Here is a 25046-nt window from a genome sequence, read left to right as displayed (position 1 = left end):
ACAGGACACCGGAGATCTGGAGGAGTCCAAGACTCGACAGATCAGAGATGTTATTGACTGCACATGACTTACAGGCTCATAGGGGCAGCCATCTTGCCTGGATATCTAAAAAAACCCATTGGCTTCTATGGGAGAGTGTAGTGGGCATGCTCTGTCATGTGCAGACTGAATGTCGCCCTTATGACTCTGGTCAGTAGTGACTTTCCTTCGTAGCCGCCCCGTGATGACGTGACCACCGACCCGCCTCTGCTCCACACGGACGACAGTATTTTTTTTATTTTATTTTTTTTCCATAAGTAAAAATACATATATTAACAGAAACATAAAATAGAAATCTAAAAGTAATTTACATAAAATCACACTCCACAATATTTGGGCTGCAGCTTAATAACTTAATACAGAAAATAGGATTCGTCTGAAATGTCGCAGTATGAACGGAATGACGACGCCAGGCCCGGGACGTGGACAGCGCTAACACGTGGAGGGGAAAATAAATACTCTGCTCGGCGTGGACATCCGATAAATAGTGAAAAGACCAACTCCGTGGCAGCCGTTACATAACGTGGATCCTTCAAGGAACACTCCAGGTGGAACTGGGGGGTGGAGCCTGACACAAGGACCCTTATCTCAATGTATCATGCTCCGCCCTCATCCATATCGAAAGTTAAAAATATCCCACTAAGCCAACATGGCTGCCAATATGAACCCTCCTTACAATGTAGTAACCTAGCTTTTCTAGTCTCCTGAATGGTAAATCTGCCGAATTTTGCAGCAATACAAAATAAGGCACATAATGCTCTCATTGCAGATTTGGGAACTGGGGATGGGGACTGGACCTTATGGATAAGTCCACATGTGCCTACTGGTAAAGGGGGGATTCGGGACTACAGGGATCCGCAGAATGTGTTCAGCTCTGGGCTAAGCTGCAATACCAAGGACAGCCACATAAGGCGCTAGAGAGCACCAGGGCCAATCACTCCTGTCATCAGACCCTACACAAAGTATCACCCGTTTATTGGGATACCCCTTATAACTTAACCAAATCAGCGTCTAAGAAGCGGAGATACGAGGAGCTGTTTGTTGTCCCTATAGAGAAAAAGGTAGCCATAAATGTGACCTCAACCCAATAATTGTAGCCGGACTAACCCATCACCCCGACGGCAAACGTCAAGCAAAAAGAAAGATTGTGTAGCTGGATTTCAACATGCCTGACCTTTCGTTCCGCCGAGGGATATCTTGTACAGTCTATTCCTCTCTCCTTCCATGTTACGGGAAGACGTCACTAAGACCGTCAGCAAACGGCTCCCTATATCTCAGCTTCTAAGAACTACATTAAAAGGTAACAATCAAGTCATGACTGAGATTAAAGGGATTGTTTGGGACGACATTATCGCACGCAGTGACCTCTTTACTGAGCACAGCGCCATACACTTCAGAGTGGAAATGCCCGGTACTGCAATTCAGCCAATTTATTTCAAGAGAACTGACCTGCAACACGGCCATGTGACCAATAGACATGATGTCACTAAGAAGTGGAGAATATCATAGTCCCAGACCGCCCCTTTAACAGAAATGCAATGTGATGAGCAGGAAGGGATCAAGATCCTATTTTCCAACTAAACCAATAGTGGCAACACATAGAACATGATGAATGAACGCGCCGTCTCTGATGTAACCTTGGCCAAAGGAGAAAAAAAAACAAAAAACTACAGTGATCATTAATAAAAATTCTCCTGCGCACAGCCGTGCCTTCTGTGGGGTCACTCGGGGGACTGTCACCCATATGCACCTTACAGGGTGGAGGTCCACACCACAAAATGGCTTAAAACCAGAGGCGCCCCGTGACCGCAACACCCAAAACGAAAAAACAAATCACTGCATGGAAACGATAGAAAAATATATACTGTATATATCTGTAGCAACGGAAGGTACACTTTAAGAAAATCTCGGCGACATGGGGGGTTTTGGCCGTTATCATCGAGGCCTACAAAATATAAGGGGGTACAAGGAACCAGATGGTACGGCCAAATGGACAAACTTTCTTCTTGGGACAACCCTTTATCATCAAGGCAAGTTTCAATCTTGGGACAGAGACTGAGCAAGGCTCCAGGTGTGCACAATGGCATAGGAGGCTGAATGTCTGCTCTGGTGGGACCGGCCAACCATCTAACGTCTATAGAGGGGTCCGCACATCGGGGAAAGAAGAATTGTGGGGTTAGATTTCGACATGCCCAACCCTTTGTTCTCAGAGGAGAAAAGTCGCCACTAAAAGGGTCTTATTCCCTTCTACCTACTGAGAACACAGGCACACTTGGCCGAGCATTAATGAAGGGTAGGGGGGCTAGGAGGAATAGCTTTCAAGCCTTTAGCTGAGCGCTATCTAAAGGTGCATGGTCACCTTTAGGATAGTAGGCCTAGTCTATAGCGTGGCTAAAGCCAAAACGGAAGGCAATGCAAAGTGTAGACCAACGGAGAGTATCAAACACTGGCCAAAACCCACCAGGTGCCCAAGATAAAAGGCCTAAGTATGGCGACAGCTTTGCTGAAGCGAGTAGGGTGACGAGTCTATGGCCGCACGGGCTACTTTCGCTTTGATCGGGACTCGTACAATCTGCTGAGGCGGTTCTCAGACTAGTGACAGCAATGGTTGACAGAGTCGCAGACATTTCAGAAAGCACCAAACTTTCAACTTCCGGTATCTACTTCCCCATTGGCGCGCCGCTTCTCATGAGATTTTATAGTGACCTTAGGATTTTACAAAGGTGAACGGCTTCCTCAAAAGGGCCGGCCCAAGTTTTAACGTTATCCCCTATCGACATGCCGATTCGTGGGTGTTTGACTGCTGGAATGCCCAATTTTCACTAGAACATGGGTCCCATTATCCATGACTGAATGGAGCATGTGCACTGCCGCTCCATTCACTGTCTATGGGACTGCTGGAGATACCCAAGTATGGTGGTCTGGTAATGCACATGCTCCACTTAGAGGGTGTAATAGGACCCCTGTTTTTGTGTTCACCCGTCGATAGAGGAAAACAAATTGTTGGGTGTCTCAATACTGAGATTCCCCAACCGGGAGATACGTGGATGGAGTGATAGCCATGTATTGACTCTAAAGGGTCCTTAGCGTTGGGGCCACATGGGATAAGTTATGATTGTGGGACTACCCCTTCTGACAGTACCGCAAGTCACAGAGATCTGTGACCAGCAAAATAAGATTTGGAGACCCCCCTAGGAGGGGTGATATGTCAGCAAAACAAGGCCCTAAACACCAACAGAAATGTCATACGAAGCTCCAACCATGACAAGAACCACCAAGGCACCAGGTATACCCTAAAGACCAAATTCACCCACATATACCAAGCTCCATGGTGCTGGTTCCATCTTGAGGACACGTCAGGAGATAACTTGAAAAATTCCCTTCCATAGTCTACCGAGACCCAAGATAAAAATTACAAAAAAAGGGAGGTCTCAAAACTAGGACTCCAAATGAATCCCTTCTATCCCTATCACTCCCGATTCCGCAATTCAAGTGACTCCAGCAAAGTCGCCGAGAAACCATCTTAGGCTTTAAAAGTTCGTATCATAAAAAATAAAGGATTTGTACAACAGTCCCTAGCCAAATCGATCGAAACAATACAGAGAAGCAAAAATCACAGTGCATATTATACCTTAGGAAAGAGGTCGGAACTATTGCACAAAATATACATATTGCCATGTATCAAAACCTTCGACGATTACGGAAAAAAGAGACAAGAGTCTAAGAGCAAAGTTCGATTACCCCCCCCCCTCCCTTCCCGAAATATTTCGTACAAGACATGGCTGAGTGTTCGGTAGCATTGCGCGTAAGTATACTGTAAAAATAAAGTGACAAAAAAAAAAAAATGGCCACGGAAATAAAAGGAGGACGACTCCAATTATCAGCAGCTTTCATTTGTGGAAACCATAATACATCTGCTCAGCTCCCAAGATCTGGAAGAGTGGAGAAGACAAGGAAAGGGTTACGTCAGAGAAGAGGACAACTTTATTGGAGGCTGACGAATAAAGGCTGGATTCGGAGAACGGGGGAAAGGTTCACCCGTAGGATCTGCTGTGCTTTCCTTCTTACTTCGTCGTCTGAAGAAGTTTTGTCTATTTTAATGACCGTGGACTTGAGAAAGTTGTACTTGTCCTTATCAAACGGTGACCTCTTCACTAATGGAAGAGTTATCCGTATCCTCTTATGGAGCGGCGCCTCCTCGGAGACCTCGTTGAGTTTCCTTTTTTTGTCCCTGTCCCCCATTTGCTGTTTGGCAATGTCCGTCTGCATTCTAGAGTTGTGTTTTGTTTGGGCCATACCATTGCAATGGGGGTGAGAATTTATTAGGACTCGCCCGTTCAAGATCTCAAAGGCCTTGCAAGCGTCGTTCTCCTTTAAAATTCTGCCGTTGATCCCGTTCAAGACGACGCCGTTTAGTGTTGAAGTCTCTTTCATGAGGGCCTGGTAGGCTTTGCTGTTCTTTCCCTTTGCGTTTTGCTTCGACGTCATGACGAGAGGCTGCTCCTTAAGACTGGCCAAAGAGGAGGCCGTTGCTTTAAAGGGCACCAACGCTTCTAAGACAACGGATAATTTCATGGCAGGGAAGACCCCAGGATACACGTCAGAAGGAAACTCCACGCACGAGCCTTTTGTCTTCTTGGAGTCGGACTGCTTTAGTGACGTCAGCAGTAAGTTTGTAGAGTTTTTAGTCGGGTGTTTGCTTGAAATTTTAGTAGCATTGACAGAAATATTGACTCTAGCGTTTGTCGTTCTACCAGTCTGATTTTTCGAGTGAGATTTCGAAGAGGATACTGTAGAAGTGTTTTTTGGAGGACACTTTGGTCCAACCGGTGGCAATGGTGGTGGCGTGTCGGCGGTGGTGGAATTGTAGCCATAAACATCTTTGCTGCTCAGAATAGTGGGCTGATAGCCTTCTTCTCGGAGGCCTTGGAGAAAAGTCACCAGCTGTGTCTCGGTGTCGGTCAGGTCTTTCGACATTGGGTTGAAGACTCTCAAAGCTTCCTCGAAGGCGCTCTTCCCAACGGAGGAGAGCCGTGACCAGGAATGAACAGCTTTCTCTTCCATCTGACTCTTGTCACCGTTCATGGCATTAGGTTGAAGAGTCTGTTGGCTTCTCCTTCTACTGAAATGAGATACACAAAGTTAGTACATTTCTACCACCAGACGCTTCAAAGATTTTAACATCAGACCACAATGTGTGCCGCCATATAGTGCATATTAAACATCAGACCACAATGTGTGCCGCCATACAGTGCATATTAAACATCAGACCACAATATGTGTCGCCATATAGTGCATATTAAACATCAGACCACAATGTGTGCCGCCATATAGTGCATATTAAACATCAGACCACAATGTGTGCCGCCATATAGTGCATATTAAAAAGGAAAACAGAAAGGTGAACAGAACTCAAGTTAACACCTGATACATTTTGAACAATCCCAATTGTTCGCTAAACACAGAATTTTTCTTTTCCCCTTTGCTGAAAGCATTACAAAACAAAACAAATACAATAAGCAAAAAAAATAAATAAAAATAAATTATATATAGTAAAAGTTGCAGGAGGGTACCACAAGTTAATAGGTTAAAGTCGCACAGAACGCAAGATCACATCATACTAATATAGAGAAAACACATATAGTAACGTAAATATTTCAGTTTCTTAAAAGTTACTCCCTTTCAGTGATGTCGTTAAAGGGGTTGTCCAGGAATATTGGTTGGCGTGGCTTCTTTACCAAGCACAGCGCCGTACATTGTATAGTGGATGTTCTTGGTATCGGAGCTCAGCCCAATTCTTATGATTTGGGCGTGTGACCAATAAATACAATATTAAACTCTTAGAAACTCCCCTAACACTATGGAGCCATCACAATATGGTTTGGTTTCTTCTACCTTCCCCAAGTCTTACCAGCGCCTCCAAGGACGTTGAGATGCCATTCTTTAGTGGTTGGACACTGGCTCTTCTAACTGGCCTAGGTGGGAAGCTTCTGAACCTTGCACCTCAGGATGTGGCCTCAATGTGTCTCCCTGGCTTCTCCACCACTTTTATACCTTTCTTAAAGGTTCTAGAAGCTACTAAAGTAGATCTTATCTCGAATAGGAGGCGTTGCCTTGTAACATGAGAGCCAAGCTTACATAGGAAGTCACCTAGACTGACTTTCAATGGACAATCCACTGGACTCTTGATATGATAATGAAGGACGGCTCCAGGTACCTCACAGCGGGGGTCACCTCCATTGTGGAGTCCCACTAAGTAAACACAGAAGTTTTTGTAGAATTAGATTCCTTTTGTCCCAGAATAGACAGGATCTTTATCTAGACCCTAAAGATGTGTATTGGCCAAACCCTCTCATTTGTAGTCTATATGGGCTAGGTTCATACTTGCGCCGGTCTCTCCATTTTTTGGTTCCGTTGGTAAACCCAAATGACAGTGGTTACCCACAGACACCATAGACTATAATGGCGTACGGCGTACCACAGACGCTGGAGTATGTGGTGTCCACGAAATATTCTCCAGGCACCCGATACAGATATGAACCTAGCCTAACATATAGGGGGCTTCCTGATACTCCTCTGGTGGAAAAGTTGTTGAGATTTCTATTGCCGATCCTTTCGTTCTTGTGGAGTTAAAACTCGGAGGCGCCAGTGGAGTTTGGAGCCAACATCGTGAGAATCCATTTGTAAGAAACTATCTACGGAGCAGTAGACGTAAGACTTTAGGCACCTAGTGTTGGGAAGATCCCGAGTCTCTAGGTTTTCCTGCGAACCATCAGGGGGTCCCCAGCTCCATCATTATTTAGGTCCCGTGTTTTCCAGTTTGCACGTTGCCCTAAAAATATCCCAATTCTATAAATACACCGAACTGCCGGGGCCCAAAAATGGGCAGAGAGAACCCTCCGGGGAACAAGGGAACTTTATATAGGATCCTAGCTAAGGATACACCACTGCCTCAGTCTAGTGTTACCTTCTCTATGGAAAGTCCTTGATGTCTGGAATACCCATCGTCTGCCTAGTATTCTCTGTTATCAGCCATTTAAGGTAGAGAAGAAGTTGTGTATATGTCCGATAATGGGACAACCGACTGGAAGAGGAGTACAATTGGAAATAACCCGATGACCGAAACTCATAACCTGCCCTATACGAAACAGCCAGAAACGACCAAGGGTGTGAGGGTCACCTTAATCAATGATCAGGTTTAAGATGCTTTTCCTCCTCAATGGAAGATGCGAGCTCCGGTTAGATTTCCCTTTCTATTGAACCCTTCCAATAAGCGGCACCTGAGTTGTCTGACGGCTACTTACCCCGTTCTACAACAACTACATCAAATTGAGGAAATAGCAGCCTAGTTTTACGGTCCAGAGGTGTCCCATGAGATATTCTCCAGGCTGCGGAGGAATCCTCCTGACTAATAGTAATAACCACCTCCTTATCCATGACTAGCATGTCCTCCCCTGTAATTAAGATGACGGAATAATGAGGCGAACCAAACCATCCAGTCCTCGCCCTCCACCCACTTCCCGTCCTGCCCGCTGCCTCCCTACTAGCAGTTGGACCATTTCCATAGCTTTAGAATTGCAAATTTTTGGGGACCAGAACAATGGAAAAACAAGGAACATGTTTATGTGATCACAGCACAACTCGAAAGCATTATGGAAAGGGAGGAAGTAGAGCGTCAACCAAATTTGTGGGTGGAGATCCTCTTCAAAGGGGTTAAGGGATAAGCGGGTGGGGGTCCAGCCAATCACAAAAGCAGGGGGAGGTGTCACATGTACCCTAATTCATATGCAGCGACAGGCACAAAGACACACTGCCGCTCCATTCATTTGTAACGGAGAAGACATATACATGCAAATGTCTGTCTTTGATACTTTCCAGCTGGCCATGACCGACCAAAAACGTCCGATCACCAGCCGACTGGGCAGTTTAGTTGTTGATATTGATGGTGGGATTATTTACATGAAGGATCTCCTGATCGGTCAGATGGCTATATCATGGCCGTCCAAAATCTAATGTGTATGGCTGGCTTCACAACCTACAGTGATGGCCAATATCAGAGGCAACCCTGAACAAGGTGCAGGACCTACTTAGTGCAGTCAGATTGAAGGGGCTGCTTGTCACCCCACTGTCCCCTTATGTCATGATCGAGGGTCACTATGTCACCTGGCTGCTCAACAATGGCCCCCAGGTCTGACATCTTAGTACCTAAATGGCTCAGAGTGGGTTTATAAAAGCGAGGTCTCACCAAAGTCCTGCTGCCCCCATTCTGATACTTACCAGGGCCCCACTGGTCGAAACGTCCTGGTGCCTCTCGACACAAAGAAAATATGTCGCCTCAGCCAGTGATGGGTTAAGCACGAGGAACCTCCAAGTAGAGACCAGCAGGGACTTGGTAAGGATAGGTACACTTCTGTATTGGGAGTCTCTATCACGGGGGCTGTACGAAAGTGCCAGACAAAAAGGTCCTGGAAGACTTTGTCATCTGGCAGTTTCAGCCAAAAAAATAGGCTTCCCTCTGGCTGTGCCCATCATAGAAGAGATCTGTTATTTCTCCGATAGACCAGACAAATGGAAAGACATCTGAACCTAACGTGTTTTAGCCTACTCTGAAAAATACAGGAGGAAAACCAAAAAAAAAATTGGTTTTTATTTAATCAAATTTGGGAGTTAAATAGGGGTGGGTTTACAGTCCAGATGTGGGGCGTTTTGGCAGGAGGGGTGTCGCAGCGTTGTCTTACTCCTGCTGGCTCCCTGGGCAGTGGGACAATGCTGCGAGTCTTGGATTGAGAGGGTACTATTACGGGGGATGCCGGGTCTGTAAAGATGATGGCGGCTTCTCTACTGCAGAGCGGCCTCCATAGCTGCCGGGTCTCCACTGTAATGTTCAACAGAGACCTGGAACTAATGCCCACGATCAGAGTCAACTCTGATCGCGGACATTACTACTTCAAAGCCCCCCTAAAGTGTAGAATTCACCCCCGTGTCTTTCACGTTGCAGGCTGGTCCCTGCGCGGTGAGATCACAAGAGCTGACTTTTTTCTGTGACAGCCGGGAGCCTTATGAAATAATATCACTATTGAGGCCGGAATATGACCAGCCTCAATAGTAATTTATAGAATCTCCCATAGACTGCAATATACTTGTATTGCAGTCTATGAGAATTGCAATCAAATGATTGTAGGTTCAAGCCCCCTGGATGGGAAGGTTTGGGGGGATGTCTAATAAAGTAGCAAAAAAAAAAAAAAAAAAAAACCTAAAAAGTACACCCGTCCCCGCAAAGTAAGACGCCCTATGCATGGCCTTGTAGCTGTTGCAAAACTACTCCCATATGTTATTAAATATTTTACCACTTTTTTTTTTTTTTTGCCTCATAATTCCCCCCCCCCCCATTTTCTTCCTCCTCCTCCCCTAGGTCTGGTGCGTCTTATGGTCCAAAAAAATACAGTATGATATGATACAGCTTCTATAATGACCGACTTACAGATCCTGCATACGGAAAATAAATAAATAAAACACAAAGCCAGAATTGTTTAATTTTTTTTTTTTTGTTCAATCTGCGTTCCGAAAAAACCCGAAAATGTGTACGCCTCCAAAACGATGTCAAAGAAAACCGCAACTGATCCTGCAAAAAAAAAAAAAAAAAAAACCTCTGAGGGGACAAAAAAAAAAAAAAAAAGCCTCCAATACAAGGCCATGTGTGTCCACCAGAACTCTGCTCAGTAGGTGGACGCGCACATTGCTATACATTCTGAACACCAGGTGGCGCCATATTATGAAAGTAAATGTGAACTCCTGACTGGTTCGTGGTCTAATGCTCTGTACTCCTTTACATGGCAATGCTTAGGAGGTTTTTTGATATTTTTGTAAGCCTGTACCGCCCCCTGTAATGTGTAAGAACATTTTGGCTACTTATTCTATATAGATATTAGACGTTTCTATTACCCCCCTGGTCAGGACACGGGTATAGATCCCTGCAGAGAATGTTCCGCCCAGCGCAACGCAAGAAAAGGAGTTTTATCTGATTTATAGCACTGCTCTGGAAACTTTCCATCCTTATCTCCTATCTAAACACAAGATTTTTCACTCCCTCCTCCGGAAGCTTCTAGAACATTCTGTGAGAACATGAAGGGGACATTTCCGGAGCTTTAGTCTGTGTCTAGCGTCTACTAACTAGAGTTTGGTGAGATTGGTTTCTGGAAATTTAGCCTAATGATGTGGGGGGCTCAACCATACTCCGGATACCGTTGGCTTCCCCGGTGATCACGCACTTAAGATGGCGCATTTTTGGCATGTGCCAAAAATCCATCAGGTTTGTACCAATCTATGTCCTAAAACCAGTATAGATTATGACATAGATTGTTACAAACCTGATGCCAAAAACGCGCCATCTTAAGTGCGTGATCACGGGGGAAGCCGATGGTATCCCGAGTATTGGGATTGGTAAATTGCTCCAATTGTCTCCTCCTGCCTGACGCCATCATGGTTCGGGATCAGTGGTGCACCAACCACCAGTCCATAGAGATGACAAGGGGGAGGAGTTACAAGATCAGACAACTGGTTGGGTAAAGTGACAAATGGGCTCGTCCTGACGCCATCTTTGGCTGCCATATTGGTTAGGGCTTGTTGGTGCACCAACCACCGGTCCATAGAGATGACAAGGGGGAGGAGCTACAAGATCAGACACCTGGTTGGGTAAAGTGACATAAATGACGCCATCTTTGGCTGCCATATTTGTTAGGGCTTGTTGGTGCACCCACCACTGGTCCACGACTCTACTGGAGGAGTCACCTGACTAGCTGATTGGTCGGGTCACATTCTATCAGGCTGAATTTAGTCAATTTGGCTCCACCCATTTCATAAACGGGGCGCTTCTTTAAGGCTGAAAGGTCATGGACAAATGCGCCCCCATCTGGTAAATTTCCAAACTTTCTCCTCCTCCCTGGCGCCATCTTGGTTATGTATCAGCGTCACTACAACCACAAAAGTGACGGCAAGGTGAACAAATCCTAAAATAATCCAGCCGGGGGGAGTCACATGACCGGGCGATGGCGGTCGTGACACTTTTTGGGTCCTATTCTACTTCAGGTGGCGGCCAAAGGGATAACCCAAGATACCGGAGGACTAGGGGCAAAATCTGGGGTGGCGAATCCTTCTTGGAAGTCGTGCGGGTGACGGGGACATTTAGAGGAATTGTCCTTTAAGGGATTGCTAGTATTTGTCTAGTGTTCTCCAGAGTTCCCCTTTAATAGAGTGACTGTATAGCTATATACAGGCAGTGCAGTCCCTATGGATATAGCTATGTAGTCAGTATAGACACAGTGCTGTCTGCATGCTGTATACATGGTGCCGGGGTATACAGGGCGGCCATGACAGGAGGCTGAGCACTGCACACACTGGCGGCCGCTGTCTGTCTGCCTGGGGAGGAGGGAGGCGGCTCCTAATGATCCGGTATGGGGGGGGGGACCACCCGGGCTCAGCCCCCGCCCCCCGCCTCATCCCCTCCCGTACCTGCTCAGCCTGTGCCGTCGCCGCCGCTCTGGTCTCCGCCTCCGTCCGGGGACCGCTTCCTGCTCCCCCTGGCGACACCCCAGCACTGCCTCCGCCGCTCTACACAAAAAAATGGCCGCCCCGCTGAGCACCGGAAACGCCGTTTCGCTTCCGCCCGAGCCTATGCCGCCCCCCAACGTCCATGGCGGGTAATAGCGACTTCATGGCGTCTGGGTGTGGGGCGAGCGCCACCTGCTGGCCGAGCCGGGACTAGCGCGGAGCACACGTACTGACCAGGCATGGCGCCCCTCCCCCATGGCACTGGGAGCACGACCTGGGAATGGGGAGGACTGGAGGGGGCTATATTGGGGGGGTTTGGCCATTAAATGGCTGGTGATGAGTTTAATGGAGGGGGTATTACAATAATATCACACAGGCTCAGGCTACGCCAAAAAAATCACCCTGCGTCTCATCCTGACAACGACCGCAAATTGTAGCCACAAAAAAATCCAAGGGTCGTGATATGAATGCGGCCATTATCAAAGAATCAGCCGGGGCGAGGCGGCCATACGTGGTCACATGATGGGCGTGGGGGGTCAAAGTCGCCGTCTAGAGGGGGGGGGGGGCGTAAAGTTTTACCCATTGACTACTATGAGAAGTCGCAGATGGGTTTGTATGTGAGAGTTGTCAGCTCCCCTCCCCCACTCTGGTATACGGCGCTATTCACACCACCATGTCATACTTAATGTAAATCCCCTTTAAGGAAAATGGCAGACAAAAAAGTCCAAAAAATTTTGCTCAAAAATTTTCAATAATAAATCTGCCCCATGGACTTCCAACACACTTCCAATCTGAGTAGGCGTCTTGTGTGAATAGAGTCCAAGGGCAGGTACAGACGGTGCAGTTAGGACGCAGTTTTTGCCATAAAATTGGTTGCGCCAACTAATATTTGTGAATTCCCATGCCGTCCATTTAAAGGGGTTGTCTGGATGGTTAAGATTACTGATCCGGCAGACACTGGACGATGGATTTGGGGGTTGTGACCCCTAGGTCATGTGATCGGTACCCGACCCCGGCTCTCAGGTCATTCACCTGTTCTATGGCGGCGAGCTGACTATATTACTGATCCAGTGACCCAATGTCCGCCAGGTAATCTTAACTCCTCGGACAATCCCATTAAAGAAGTACCCCGACCCCGTTCTCCCACCAGACAATATGGCGTTCTAATCAAAGAGTAAAAATATCCCAATACTCTTGAATGAGACCAATGATGCCCATACATCGCACATTACCCCCACAGTAGGGGCACATTGCCTGGACCCCATTCACACGTGGCGAATTCGGCATCAATTCCGTTGACGATCCACATCCTGTGTCCGTGAAAATATATGTACAGGTTGAACAGTCCCTAATGGCCGCAAAGGTGTCCCCATAACAATATTCGTGTAATAATGCCCCATAGCAACAAATCTCTAATATCAGTGACCCCTTAACAGGGTCTCCATAACCATGGGGGTTTCCATAACATTGCCCCCATAAGAAAGGCAGCAACAATGGCCCCATAACAATGGTCTTACAATAAAGACAGCAACAATGGCCCCATAACAATGACTTTATAGCAAAGACGGCAACAATGGCCTCCATAGTTCGTCGATAACAATGGCCTCCATAACAATGGCCTCCATAGTTCGTCGATAACAATGGCCTCCATAACAAAGGCCCCATAACAATGGCCTCCATAGTTCGTCGATAACAATGGCCCCGATAAATTTCACGCATTACTTCTAGCCCTCGTCTCTCTCCACATCTTTAGGACCGACCACCCCGACTTACTATGGACTTTAGTGGTCAAGGTTGATAACTCAGGCCCTGGCAACTTAGATAAATATTGTGCGACTCCCATGACGCGACTGCAGAGTTCCCCCCCAAAAAAATTGCTGCAATCACAAAATAAAAATATGGCCTAATATATTGTAGTCGATAACAGGACGGCGGCCATATTGGTTGTCCCTACTGAATGAACCTCAGAAACTGAAGGTCAAGGTGTCTGAGGATCGTCTTCTCCATAAATCATGAGGGCGGACTGACAGGAAATTGTCACTTCATGCGATGCAAATGACAACCTCTCTAATATGGCTGCACTTCCTGTTGTATTTTTACAAAATGGCCGCAGTAACAAACACTATAACATGGCAGGATCTCTGTAAGTAAATAAAATAAAATGACCAAACTTTTATCTGCGTCTCCGAAGTCTCATCTACAACTCTACGGCCATTTTATTTTTACGTTCTGACTGTAATTCCTCTCTCGGTGGCCTATAAATTACCTCAGAAAATCAATGGCGGTTTGCTCATTAGTTTATGGCCGCAGTCCTCTGAGGTTGACCGCTGTGTACCCCACTGTACTACAGTGAGCCTCTCTGATGACGCAGTTTTAGTTTTTACGTATGTTACAGTCAATTGGAAATATTCGCCGCAGGTCATTTACACGTTGCGAATATTCTTATCTACCATACGAAAAAAATCCTAATATGTAAAAACAGATGAATTTGAGCATTACCAGGGCTTTCCACAACAGTATTTATCTCTGAGGCAGATCTTTTTAACATGGAAATTAAATTTCGGAAATTTGCGTCATTGTGCGGATTAGACCGCGAAGCAAATGAATGAGGATCCTTGTGTCTGAATTTCCATTTAGAATAAAAAAATGGCTACAGGAGGATTACTGAGGGGAGAATGGACGGCGAATCTGCCCTTTTATCGACTCCAGATATAAACACATCTCGCTTACGGCCTGAGAATTTGCGCGGCATAAGCCATAAAGCTGCCAGTTTAGCAAATAAGACGTTGACATTTAATTATTCTATTATGTTTGCTGGGAAATCTGGAGACCTCCCGCTGATCCTGCCGTCAGGGAGATGATCGGCGCAGTTGTGACTTCTTTATCCATCGGAATAATCTTGTGCGCGGGTGGACGGCGAGCAAATGGCACTGGGTTGTATCATACGGGTGGGGGAGGGCAGCTGCCAGGCCTTGGGTGCTGCCCTCCAGGTCATGTGACCCATAGCCAATACTATCACAGTGGGCTCCTTGTGTATCCCCAACAAACACGGACCCTACAAACCCAATAGGCCAAGTGCTGGCACCCTATTACGTGACCGTTCCGATAACCCTTGACATGTCAGCTGAACAGAGGTGGAATTCCCTTTAAAGAGGACCTTTTACCACTTCCGCCTCTTTGCATCCTTCGGTAGGCGCCGCTCCGCTGATTCCGGCGTAGTTGGAATTTTTTTTCTAGCTCCCACCATTCTTGAGCTTTCAGTGCTGGTAGTTTCCTCTCTCTACTATCAGATGGGCGGTCCCTGTATCCCTGCTGCAGTCGGGCGCCGCCCAATTGACAGTAAAGTGCAAAACTATGGTGAAACTAATGGAGAGGATTGCTCAGGAATGGTGGGGGCTACAGAAAAAATTTCAACTGCGTCGGAATCAGTGGAGGGGCGGCTACTGAAGTATTTGAAGAGTTGAAGTTGGTGAAAGTTTCTTTTTAAATCCTTTCTCGAGGCTTTTCCTTCAGTATACACACACAAAAAAATTGAATGCATATTTGGTGACGCCTGGCACTGCGGCTCCTTGCAGAAACCGCCAAGAATCAACAGAGAGAAATGCCCAGCATAGACCCTGGCGGACCCTGCTATAGTCAGTGGGGTCCGAACGATAGAAAGACCCACGCAGATGTGAACCTCGCCTAATCTCAGCCAACCCCTTTAACTACTGGTACCGAGGGTGCATGTTGTCCTCAGATACACCAGTAATTTATTCCTCGGGGCCTTTGCATATTTAAGCTCCATCTTTGCCTACACAAACAGTCGCTGCCTTGACTTCCTGCCAATATCTTGTCCTTGGTGATGAAGTCTGTTCTCTCCGCGCGGCTTGTTTAGACACCGCACATCCTCGGCAGCTTGGATTTAGAGCTCGGCTCCACTGGGCAGAAAGAAGACGGCAAAGTCCTGTATTTAGCACAGACGGATAGATCTGTGTCGTGGTGTGAGACTCCAGCAGTTCCTCCTTATTATTATACACTGCCCAGAGGAGTAACCTGAGGCTCCTGGGCCCCAATGTAATATATGTAACAGGGCCTCCATTAACCATGTGCTAGCTACACCACTGGCGTCACCTTATGTTGTAGACAGGCCTACTAGGCCCCCTGCAACTCCAGGGCCCAGTAGTGATTGTTACCACAGCACCCCCTATAGCTACACCCTGGACATCGCCTCTTCCCCATATACTCACATACTATTATCTTTATGTTGACTCGAGGCTGTTGCATAGTAATACCCCATAAGTAACGACCATCTTTGCACTTAGTTTTCAATGTTAGGCCCTATGGGCACAGGGAAATACGGGCCGGAAAATCGGGTCCGTACATTGGCTAGATTTCCAAGCCCGAACCGAGTCAGGAGACCGGGATTCCATCATAGTGATCGGACTCCTTGCAGATCTACTGTCCATACAATATACAATATACAGTACAGGACACTTACTGCTAGGATACAAGGAGTCCCGACTGGGTTTGAGTCAAAAATTCCGGCCAATGCATGGACAATATTTTCTGGGCCTTCCCCTTCCATGTCCATAGGGCCTAAGGGCCTTTTCATGCTGCATTTCACTTCTGGCGTATAATGGATGCTACTGTCCTTGTGTCTGGTATTGCAGCACACCTGACCATGGGTCGCATCTGACCATGTAAATAGCCTTCGTTCACTGACACTGAGTGTAATGCCGTCGTGTGACATCCATAAAAAAACCCAGACATCACATGGCCATTATTCACCGATGGCCATGATAATGCCATGTAGTGCCAGACCAACACCGCCATAAACATCCATACAATTTCACCATATCGTATTCCCATACAGGTCATCTAATACCGCAACACAATTCCTAATAACACCGCCATACGCCGCTACCTAATCCAGGGGTTTCCTTCTTACAGGCTCTTCTTTGCCCCCCTGGCCTTGCAATATCTGGTGCTGGCTCTGTTTATCTCTAGTTATTGCCCCCCCTGGGTCTTCACAGCAGCATGGTGGCAAGGACCGGTAACTGATAGGGTTATTAGTATAATATTTATAGCGCCATTAGATCATTAGACCTGCAGACATTCCGCTGATCCGGATATACATTTCACTTCTGAGGGATGAAACACCAGCTGTGATGTTACCAGCCTGGGTCGTGCGGCGTCTTTATGTGTCAGGATTAATCAGGTTTATCTACGTGACAAGGCGTGAAGGAAATAATGTATATGCGCCGGCGAGGTTCACAGAATAATCTCCTCAAGTCCCCTGGTTACTCCCGACGTTACTGTCTACACGGATCCATCAGGACGCCCGCTCACAGGGTATTTCACACGGGATCCTTAGGCCGCAGCCAGACGGGGTGGTTGTGTGGTTTACTCTTAAAAACCGCGTGATCAGAAAACTTATGCTATGGCCGTTGTTCGGTTTTCAGACATAGTTTTCAGAGGTGATTCTTATTTTCCCCTGACGCTAGGTTCACACCTGCTTTCAAGTTTCCGTTCTTTGGGTCGGCCTGGGGACCCCGAAAAACGGAAACCCAATCCACTTAAAGAGTGGTTACCCGCGGACCCCATAGACTATAATAGGGTCTGCTTGGTTTCCGCCCCCAAAATGCAGAGAGACAAGTGTGCGGATGAGATTACTGTGAAACGTAGAATTTTTTTGTCGCAGTACCCAAAAATGTGGAGCCTTAGAGTAAGGTCACACGGTAAAATTTGGAGTGGATTTTCATGCAGATTCCGCCTCCAAATCAGATCCAAATTCCAGCCGGCCGGTTTGGGAACACATTGATTTTAATATGTCTATTCACATGGTTATTTCCCCGATTCCACAGGGTCGGCACTTGTGAGGTGTTAGACGGCCTCAAATTATTTTCCAAATTGCGCCATGTGAACCTCGCCTTCTGCGCCATAGTTTTGGACAGTACACCCCCCTTATTCACAGATGCATTTTTTTCTATGCCCCATACACACAACTATGTTTTTCAAGGCTAAGTTTTGGCAGGCTGCGAGCCAGGTGACACAACTGGGCCATAGAGTTTGGCCGACCCTCAGCCCATAATTTTTGGCCAAAATCTAGCCCAAGGTAATATGGTGTTTACTTCCCTGTTCCCTGTCTGATCTAATCTTATCAGACGAGTGAACCGCGCCTTGGGTGTACGGGACACAGTGTTCGATATTAGCCCTTTAGTATTTTTGTGGCCCGTTGCCCAATTAAACTCTGCCACAGAAATCCAGTAAACAGGCCGGGCCGTCCATAGGAATGAATAGAATGCAAACAGGAGAAGTTTGCATTGCTGGTGCAGAGAATGGAGGTGGGCTGTAATGTGGGCCGAGGGCGCGAGGTGCGAGGAAGGGTCACAAGATAAAGAGGTGGGAGGGGGAGTTGAAAGTTCACTTTACAGCTTCGGAGCAACAGTGGTGAACTGCAGGATTATTTGGCCCGTCAGCTATTCCTTTGGACCTTGCTAAGGCCTGGTTCACACCAGCATTTAAAATTCGTTAGGGGTTTCTGTCCCCGAACCCGATTTTTCTGCAATTTTTGTCCTTTTCGGGCTGAAACCCGGCCAACCCTATTATAGTCTGTAGTCTATTTTTAAGTAGACTAGGTTTCTGTTGGGGGGGAGGGGCCGGGGGGTTCCCAAGTGGACACCCAAACGCATTGTACTTTCCACCAACAATCACCATTGGTGGAGTCACTGGACAGCCCAATACACAACAGATGCCCAACCGCTCCCACCGAAATTGGCCAACCATAATCTAATGTGGATTGTCACCCTGAGAATGAGGTTAGGGACGTGTTACTGAAGACCGGCTCTTGGCATGGGCCCAACAATATGGACACTTAAAGGGGTTCTCCATGGAAGTTTTTATCCCTTACTTTCTATGTATTTTTGATCAGAACCAGCCCCCGAGTTCCTCCTGTCCCGTTTACTGCTAGTTACCTGTACTATGGGCCTAGATTTACTATTATAATGGTCGAGTCTCCTGGCCCCAAAGTTCTGATATCTAGCAGTAAGCACAGGAGAGGACAAGGACAAGGGGCTGGTTCCAATCCTTTCTAACATAAAGGGGTCTCCCAAGAACCCCCAAAACAATAGAAAGCTGATTAAAAATGGATCATCTCCAACTTGGATCAGACTTGGCTGGGCCAGGAGGACACTAACTTCTTGGAGGTCTCATTGGAGGAGGCCACATTGACATTGCTCATTCTCAGGCCACCATCTATGGCCAGGAAACCAGCCTGGCCTGTGTAATTTTTTTCAACCATAAACCAACATGCACAAGAGATGACTATACCCAGCGTTGGACTCAGGTTCCTTGGGCCCACTAGATAAATTCATCCTAGGGGCCCATCTTCCAAAAAGCCCAAGGTAATAGACCTTAGTGGCCTTCACATTGGGGTGTCGTCCTCTGGACTATTACTGTTTTAGAGCATGGGCCCACGGACTACGCCACATGACCTTGGAGTAAATTCCACCCACACCCATGCCAGGATGCCACGACTCCTTGGCCCACTCCATCTACCTAAATCTCTACCACCTGTAAGACCGTCTTCTTCCAATACCCAACCCAAGCCAAATTGTTTCATTGAGACTGGTGCAACCTATCATGGAAAAATGCAGCCTAAAGATCTCCTGCCCCCTCCACCCCCAGTCTTAGAGGATGCCCTTTTTTATGCATGACAGATGCTCCTAATGCAAAAACCCATTGACACCCCTGGGATATGTGAAATTCTCAATCATACCTCTTCCTCTTTCCGGCAGGGCGAAGGGCACAATTGCTGAATGTTAATGTGCTGTCAGTTAGGGAATGTATCAAAGGCACAGCCACGGGGTTTCCAGTGAACACGGATAATACTTCTTCCCCTCCCCCACTGCATACTGCAGTTTTACTCCTCCTCCCCCACACACAGTGAGCTGTGTCTCCACCGCCTGGAGCAGGCTTTGCATTATGTGCTGGGGATTGGTGGTTGGATCTTTCCTTTCATCGCACTCTTTCATTTCAATAGGACAAAAACAATTAAAAAAAATAAAAAATAGCAAAAATAAAAATCCTCATGGACCTTCACATTGCTCATTTATGGGCACAGCTGGTGGAGCCGTAGATGATCACAATGTCTGATGTCAGCCACATGTAGTAACCCTTTCTGGGTGCAACAATGTCAACGATTGCAACGTCATAGCCCAATTCTTAGACGGCCCCTCAACAATGGCCAGAATTTTTGCATGGTGCGTGCGCTCCAACCAGTACAGAGAATGGGTAGGCCAGGCCTCGTGGGGTTGTCAGGAAAGCGGGAGTGGATTTAGATAATGGATGGAGGGGGAAAGCTCGGAGGAAATGGCTTATTAAAGGAATAGGATCGCAGGCCGGGGACTGTCGTCGTCACTGAAGAGTTTGTCATGGTGGGCCGGAAGCTGTCATAGGAATCAAAAATGGTCTATAAAAAGAAATGAAACTTCCCATGATATTTTCTGTAGTTGTTGTGCAGTCTATTGTTCTCTGTTATCAGCCACGGAGGAAGGATTGAGACGACTGATAACAAGTCCAGGAAGCTGATGTGTCACATGTGTACAGCCACTTATTAGGCCTTATTCACATGTCAAGAACACTTGTGTGACAATCGTTCTAAAAACAGCCAAATGGAGACTGAACAGATGCAGAACGGCCATTAAAAACAGGTCTGTTCATCTGTTTCTCTCGGCCGAGGCGTGGACACGATCAGGCCCTAGTCACACCATTGTTAAGGCCTTGTTCACATAGACAGTGTACTATCCATTTTCTATGGTCCTGTACACATGGCTGTGATTTTCACATGTCCCTGTGAGTCCCGAGCTGCAAAACTCAGCAAAGCTTCCATTCCTGCCCACATTGCGGCTCAGTCAAATGCTGGAGGCCACCAAAAACATGGACGCTCATCGCTCCCCTCATGAACTGTCTTTCACGGACCCAAACACAAAGTCATGGACGTGTAGCCCGTACCTCGTACATGCCAACAAACCTCCAGGGGCGCAGAGCAAGAAAAGTTTTATATGGTCTCGGCCACTTTTTAGGAAAACCTGTCCCCTTTAGGCCTGGTTCACACCAGGATTTTTGGACTGGATTTTGACACAGAATCTGCCTCACAATCTGGTCCAAAAAAAACACCTCCCATTGACTTCAATGGGACCCGTTCACTTCTTTTTTTTACAAAACCGCTCGCGGAGAAAACAAGCGACCTGCCCTTTCTTGTTGCGTATTCCGCAGTGGAATCCACCGCAGTATCCGTGGCACGACACCTCCCTCCCCAGTAGGTCCATTCATTTGAGCCTAATCCAGACAGCACCAGCATCCAGTCGTGGCTAGCAGTTTTTTGGACCAACCAGTGTTCCATATTGAATGGAGGACAAGACTCCCCCATTTTCCTAAAAAGCGAGCGGACCCCTACCAATGTTTGTCTATGGATAGCGGATCATTTTGACACTCCTTTAAGTCATTGTAAAGTCCCTCCGACACTGGACGGAGTTGGTTGTCAGGTTGGACGTTTTCCAGATCTCGCCGCTCCGCACGGTTATTATCAGATTAACTAATTCGGGGAGAGTGAGCGTCAGCCCAGACTGGGAACAACACACGTGCCATTGTCCTGCGGCACACCCTAATCCTTCAGTGCACAGGCTATGAGAAGATAGAACGCCCATCGCTAGGTTCACACTTGGGTACATTGATATACCCATATGATGCTGGTAACGCCCAGTACTGACACAGTCAATGCAGTGGTAGAGGGGGTCCCAAAATGGGCAGATGTCTCAAAGATCCCATGGAGCAGCCCCCTAGAAGACAGGTGCAGATGGAGAAGGAAGGGGGAGGGGTAATAGAGGCTTGACAGCTGCTTGACACCACCACAACAGGTGCAACAGAGGGCCCTGGTGCTCCCATTGTTTCCCTATTTCCATGTCCCTATACACATTATCACCACCAATAACCCTCTCTAGCAGCGGCCGCAGCATGGGCAGTCTCTATAATATTTAGGTGGGATAGAAGTCAACCAAAACAGCCATTTCGGCCAACAATTTTTTAAAAAAAAATGACCCCCAATGGGTGGTGGCAGACCGATGCCAAAAAACGGATCCGTCCTGTTGGAAATCTAACATATTGTATACAACATGATTGGTCAAATTTGGCCAGTCCTTTGCCAGGTTTCCTAATCTGTTCCTCAATTGGGAAGATTAGTTGGATGTTGATAGTGGGGTCATTAGTACGAACGAGCCAACCATTGGGCGACCTGCTGGTTCGCGGCCGACCTTTATCACCATTTTTGCAAGGGATAAATGCAACAATATTTGGATGTTATAGGAGTAAGATATGTGTCTGATCCCTGCGGGGCCCCAATGATCACAAAAACAGGGGTCTGTGCCAGTTTGCATGGAGCAAAGGTCACACACACCGGCATTGTACTCTGCCATATCCATCAGACCCATAGAGATTAATGGACCTGAATGTGACCCATGAGTATGACATCATCAGCGTAGGGAAGAGGTCGAGAGTCTCTTCAGACAGCCGATTGGCTGGGGCCCTGGATTTTGAACCTCCCATAAGTTCTATGCAAAGGATCACTAATTATGGAGGCGGCCATCTTGACTAAGCTTCTCCTCTACCCTATTAACAGCATTTAGTGACCTGCTTTACAGCATAGTGACGGCCAAGACAACAATAGTCTGAGTTGACTCGTTGCAGTCTATGGGAGTTTTCTAGACGTGTTCGGTGCAGGGAGGGGGAGGAGATAAGCTATGACATCATCTATTGTCCGTAGTGATGTAATAATGGGGCAGTGGTGTTATCTATAGAGGTGTTATCTTCTATTGTAATTGGAGTGACTGCCGTAAAGAAAACCACTACAGAATTGGCAATTGTCAGTCTAGTCTTAGGCTTAGTGGTCAAAAATAAAATTGTATAATACAGTATTGTTTCTAAAAATAGAAAGTGACGTGGAAAATTCTTTAAAGTATAAAAAAAAAATTCTCATAAAATACGTATAACTTGCTTAATAATAGGTCATTTTCTTTCAGGAACTTGGAAATTCCAATGCAGAACTTCCAAAAAATCAGAAATAATTGTGAAATCCCAGACCAAGGCCACTTGCTTCTCATTTTACCAAGCGCTATGGTCGCTTTGTTCCAGAGACTGGTCGTGTGCAGGAGGCCTAATGTCTCTGGTCCTGAGGGTAGGGCAATACTAATGTGGATGACATTTGATCCTGGTGGCCTCGTGCTGTAATCCTGCAGTCATTACAGATGTCAGCAATTAATTGCCCATTATTTGGCCTCTCGTCTTCCCGTGAACCGAGCAATTCTGCGCGAGGTGATAACAGCTTGTAATAGTCGTCTGCAGCCATTCAGCTAAGTCTTAATCAGGAAGACAGAAGACATTAAGTGGCAAAGTGGGATACGCAAAAGACGGAAAAGTGATCTCCGGGGAATGTGACGCCGCTGACGGAGAGACACGTTAATCAGCATCCTAATAAGATAAGCCTGGAACGAGGCATGCAACCTGTGAGCGCACCGCTGTAGGGATCGTCCTGGTATACTCATTTATACCTATTATATTCATACAGCTAAGGACGTGCTCGCTTTAAGTCGCCATCAGCATGCACACCTGGCCAAGGTAAACACATCAGATTGAAATGACGGATTGGTTGTCTGGGATCAGTAAGAAGGGTCTTGTTTTTATTCTCAAGAACAGCGCCACTCTTGTGTATAGGACGTGTCAGGTATTACAGCCCATTCATTCTATAAAACAATATACAGATTAACATCTTGGGATTCATTATACGAGGAACCATGAGGAACCATACGAGGCTGATGTTCATGATCCCCACTGATCAGCTGGCTGGAGAGGCTCCAATGTTTGGGTAAATCTTCTGCCCCTTCACTGAATACCAAGCGCAGCGCTGGACATTGCATAGTGGTTGTGCTTGGTATTACAGCTCAGACCCATTCATTGAATAAGACTGAGCTGCCATTATACCATGTGACAGATGAACGTGCAGCCAGATTATCTGTAGTGGTCCTGGGTAGTGAACCCCCACTGAATGTCCTAAGGATAGGATATGAATTTGTAAGTCCAAGAAACCCCCTTTAAGTAAGATCCCTGTACATAGGAATCCATCAATTTCAGCTGGACCAGACCCCCTGACTCTCCCCCATCAATGGAATGGTTGGACATGCTACATTTTTAGCATCCCGTCTTTACTTCATCTGCGGTTTTGGGCTGGTTCCAACCACGTGACATGATTGGAACCAGCCTTTGGCCACCAGGTCGCTCCCTCCTCTCCCACGTACCTGTATGATGGGGGCTGAATGAAGACATCATTACTATAGTAAAGCCATCTGCCATGATATAGGTAACTAACGATGAACAAGAGGAGGGAGAAAGAGGAACGACTCGGGGCCGGGGCTGGTTCTGATCACATGACTCAGAACCCCTGGGTTTGTCGCCTACAAAACCCCAAAGGAAGTAAATACTGATTCCATGGAGAACCCCTTTAAGAAGAAAAGGATTAGGCATGTTGAGGTCCAACCACTCAACCCTTCTTGTCCAACATCTACCATTGGGGAAGACTCCACCAGTCGGCCTTGACTTCTACGCCACATCAAATGATCCAATATGAGATTCGGCGCCAACTTTCTATTAAACAGGTTGATGTTCATGAACAAATTCAGTAGCCTTCGCGTGACCGGATATCAGAAGGAGTCCCACAGAGAACATCATGGCGGCCCTTCTTGCATTCAACCGAAAGTAACGTTCCTCACTTTGGTACAAACCCAACAAAAGCCTTTCCAAGAAAGTGACACCACAAGAAAAAGATCTGGAGTAATAACTCATAAGTGTACATCCGCCCTCTGACAACTTTAACTCCTGGAGAGGCGATAAAATGAAATGGTCCTGAATCAATCAAAGGTTTCTTCTGTAGTTTAGCACCGATGGGACCTCCCAACCATAAGAAGAGATCACATCACCGAGGCTGCGAGCGCGCGAGTGAGAGGCTTCCTCTGAATATCTGCCAAAAAAATGGCTTACTCTGTTTAATCAGAGCTTCACTTGTCCTCCCGTGATCCCTCAACAAAGCGCACATGCTGAGGGTTGCGTACTCACTTTAATCCCTGGATGTTGAAATTCTGCGGTTAGGATCATCGGGCCTGGCCTAGAAGTGACTGCACGTCTGGAAGCGCGTTAGACTGTTCACCTTGAATGAAGAGGGTTAATCGTCTTGGAGAGATCCCAGGGGTGCGCGGAGAGGAAATGACTAATCTGCAAGGCCGGGGACTCTGCTATCATGTCATGGCTGCGGGCCATCCCAGCCTCTTGTTTTCCCAGTTGTTTCTTAGGTGTAATTATCACCTTTCTTTCCTCATATATGCCAATTATCGAAGGGTTTTGCCAGTCCCCGGCAGGTTCATTTTGCTGTCGTT

The 25046-nt window shown here is 46.9% G+C and overlaps 1 protein-coding gene across 5 annotated transcripts; it reads right to left on the bottom strand.

Annotated features, from left to right (window-relative positions):
- Window positions 1-3802: 3802 nt before the first annotated feature.
- CCDC71 (coiled-coil domain containing 71) lies at window positions 3803-24871 on the bottom strand. 5 transcript variants are annotated; one of them, XM_075286390.1, is made up of 2 exons: window positions 24730-24871; window positions 3803-5161 (listed from the first exon to the last, which is right to left on the bottom strand). In XM_075286390.1, exon 2 carries the CDS (start codon window positions 5122-5124, stop codon window positions 4024-4026), a length of 1101 nt encoding a protein of 366 aa, XP_075142491.1. In that variant the 5' UTR covers window positions 5125-5161; window positions 24730-24871; the 3' UTR covers window positions 3803-4023. The 5 variants fall into 5 exon arrangements, with proteins under 5 accessions (XP_075142491.1, XP_075142490.1, XP_075142492.1 ...); XM_075286389.1 differs by lacking the exon at window positions 24730-24871 and adding an exon at window positions 19346-19420; XM_075286391.1 differs by lacking the exon at window positions 24730-24871 and adding an exon at window positions 19346-19369 and having other exon boundaries at window positions 3803-5158.
- Between the last annotated feature and the right edge of the window lie 175 nt (window positions 24872-25046).

The sequence above is a fragment of the Leptodactylus fuscus genome, chromosome 9, assembly GCF_031893055.1.
Source record: "Leptodactylus fuscus isolate aLepFus1 chromosome 9, aLepFus1.hap2, whole genome shotgun sequence".
Taxonomy (NCBI): domain Eukaryota; kingdom Metazoa; phylum Chordata; class Amphibia; order Anura; family Leptodactylidae; genus Leptodactylus; species Leptodactylus fuscus.
The sequence above is the reverse complement of the archived record's forward strand: the minus strand, read 5'-3'. Positions and strand labels throughout refer to the sequence as shown.

Coding starts and splice junctions, on each gene's coding strand:
- CCDC71 (XM_075286390.1), bottom strand. CDS start 5,124: ATGAACGGTGACAAGAGTCAGATGGAAGAGAAAGCTGTTCATTCCTGG.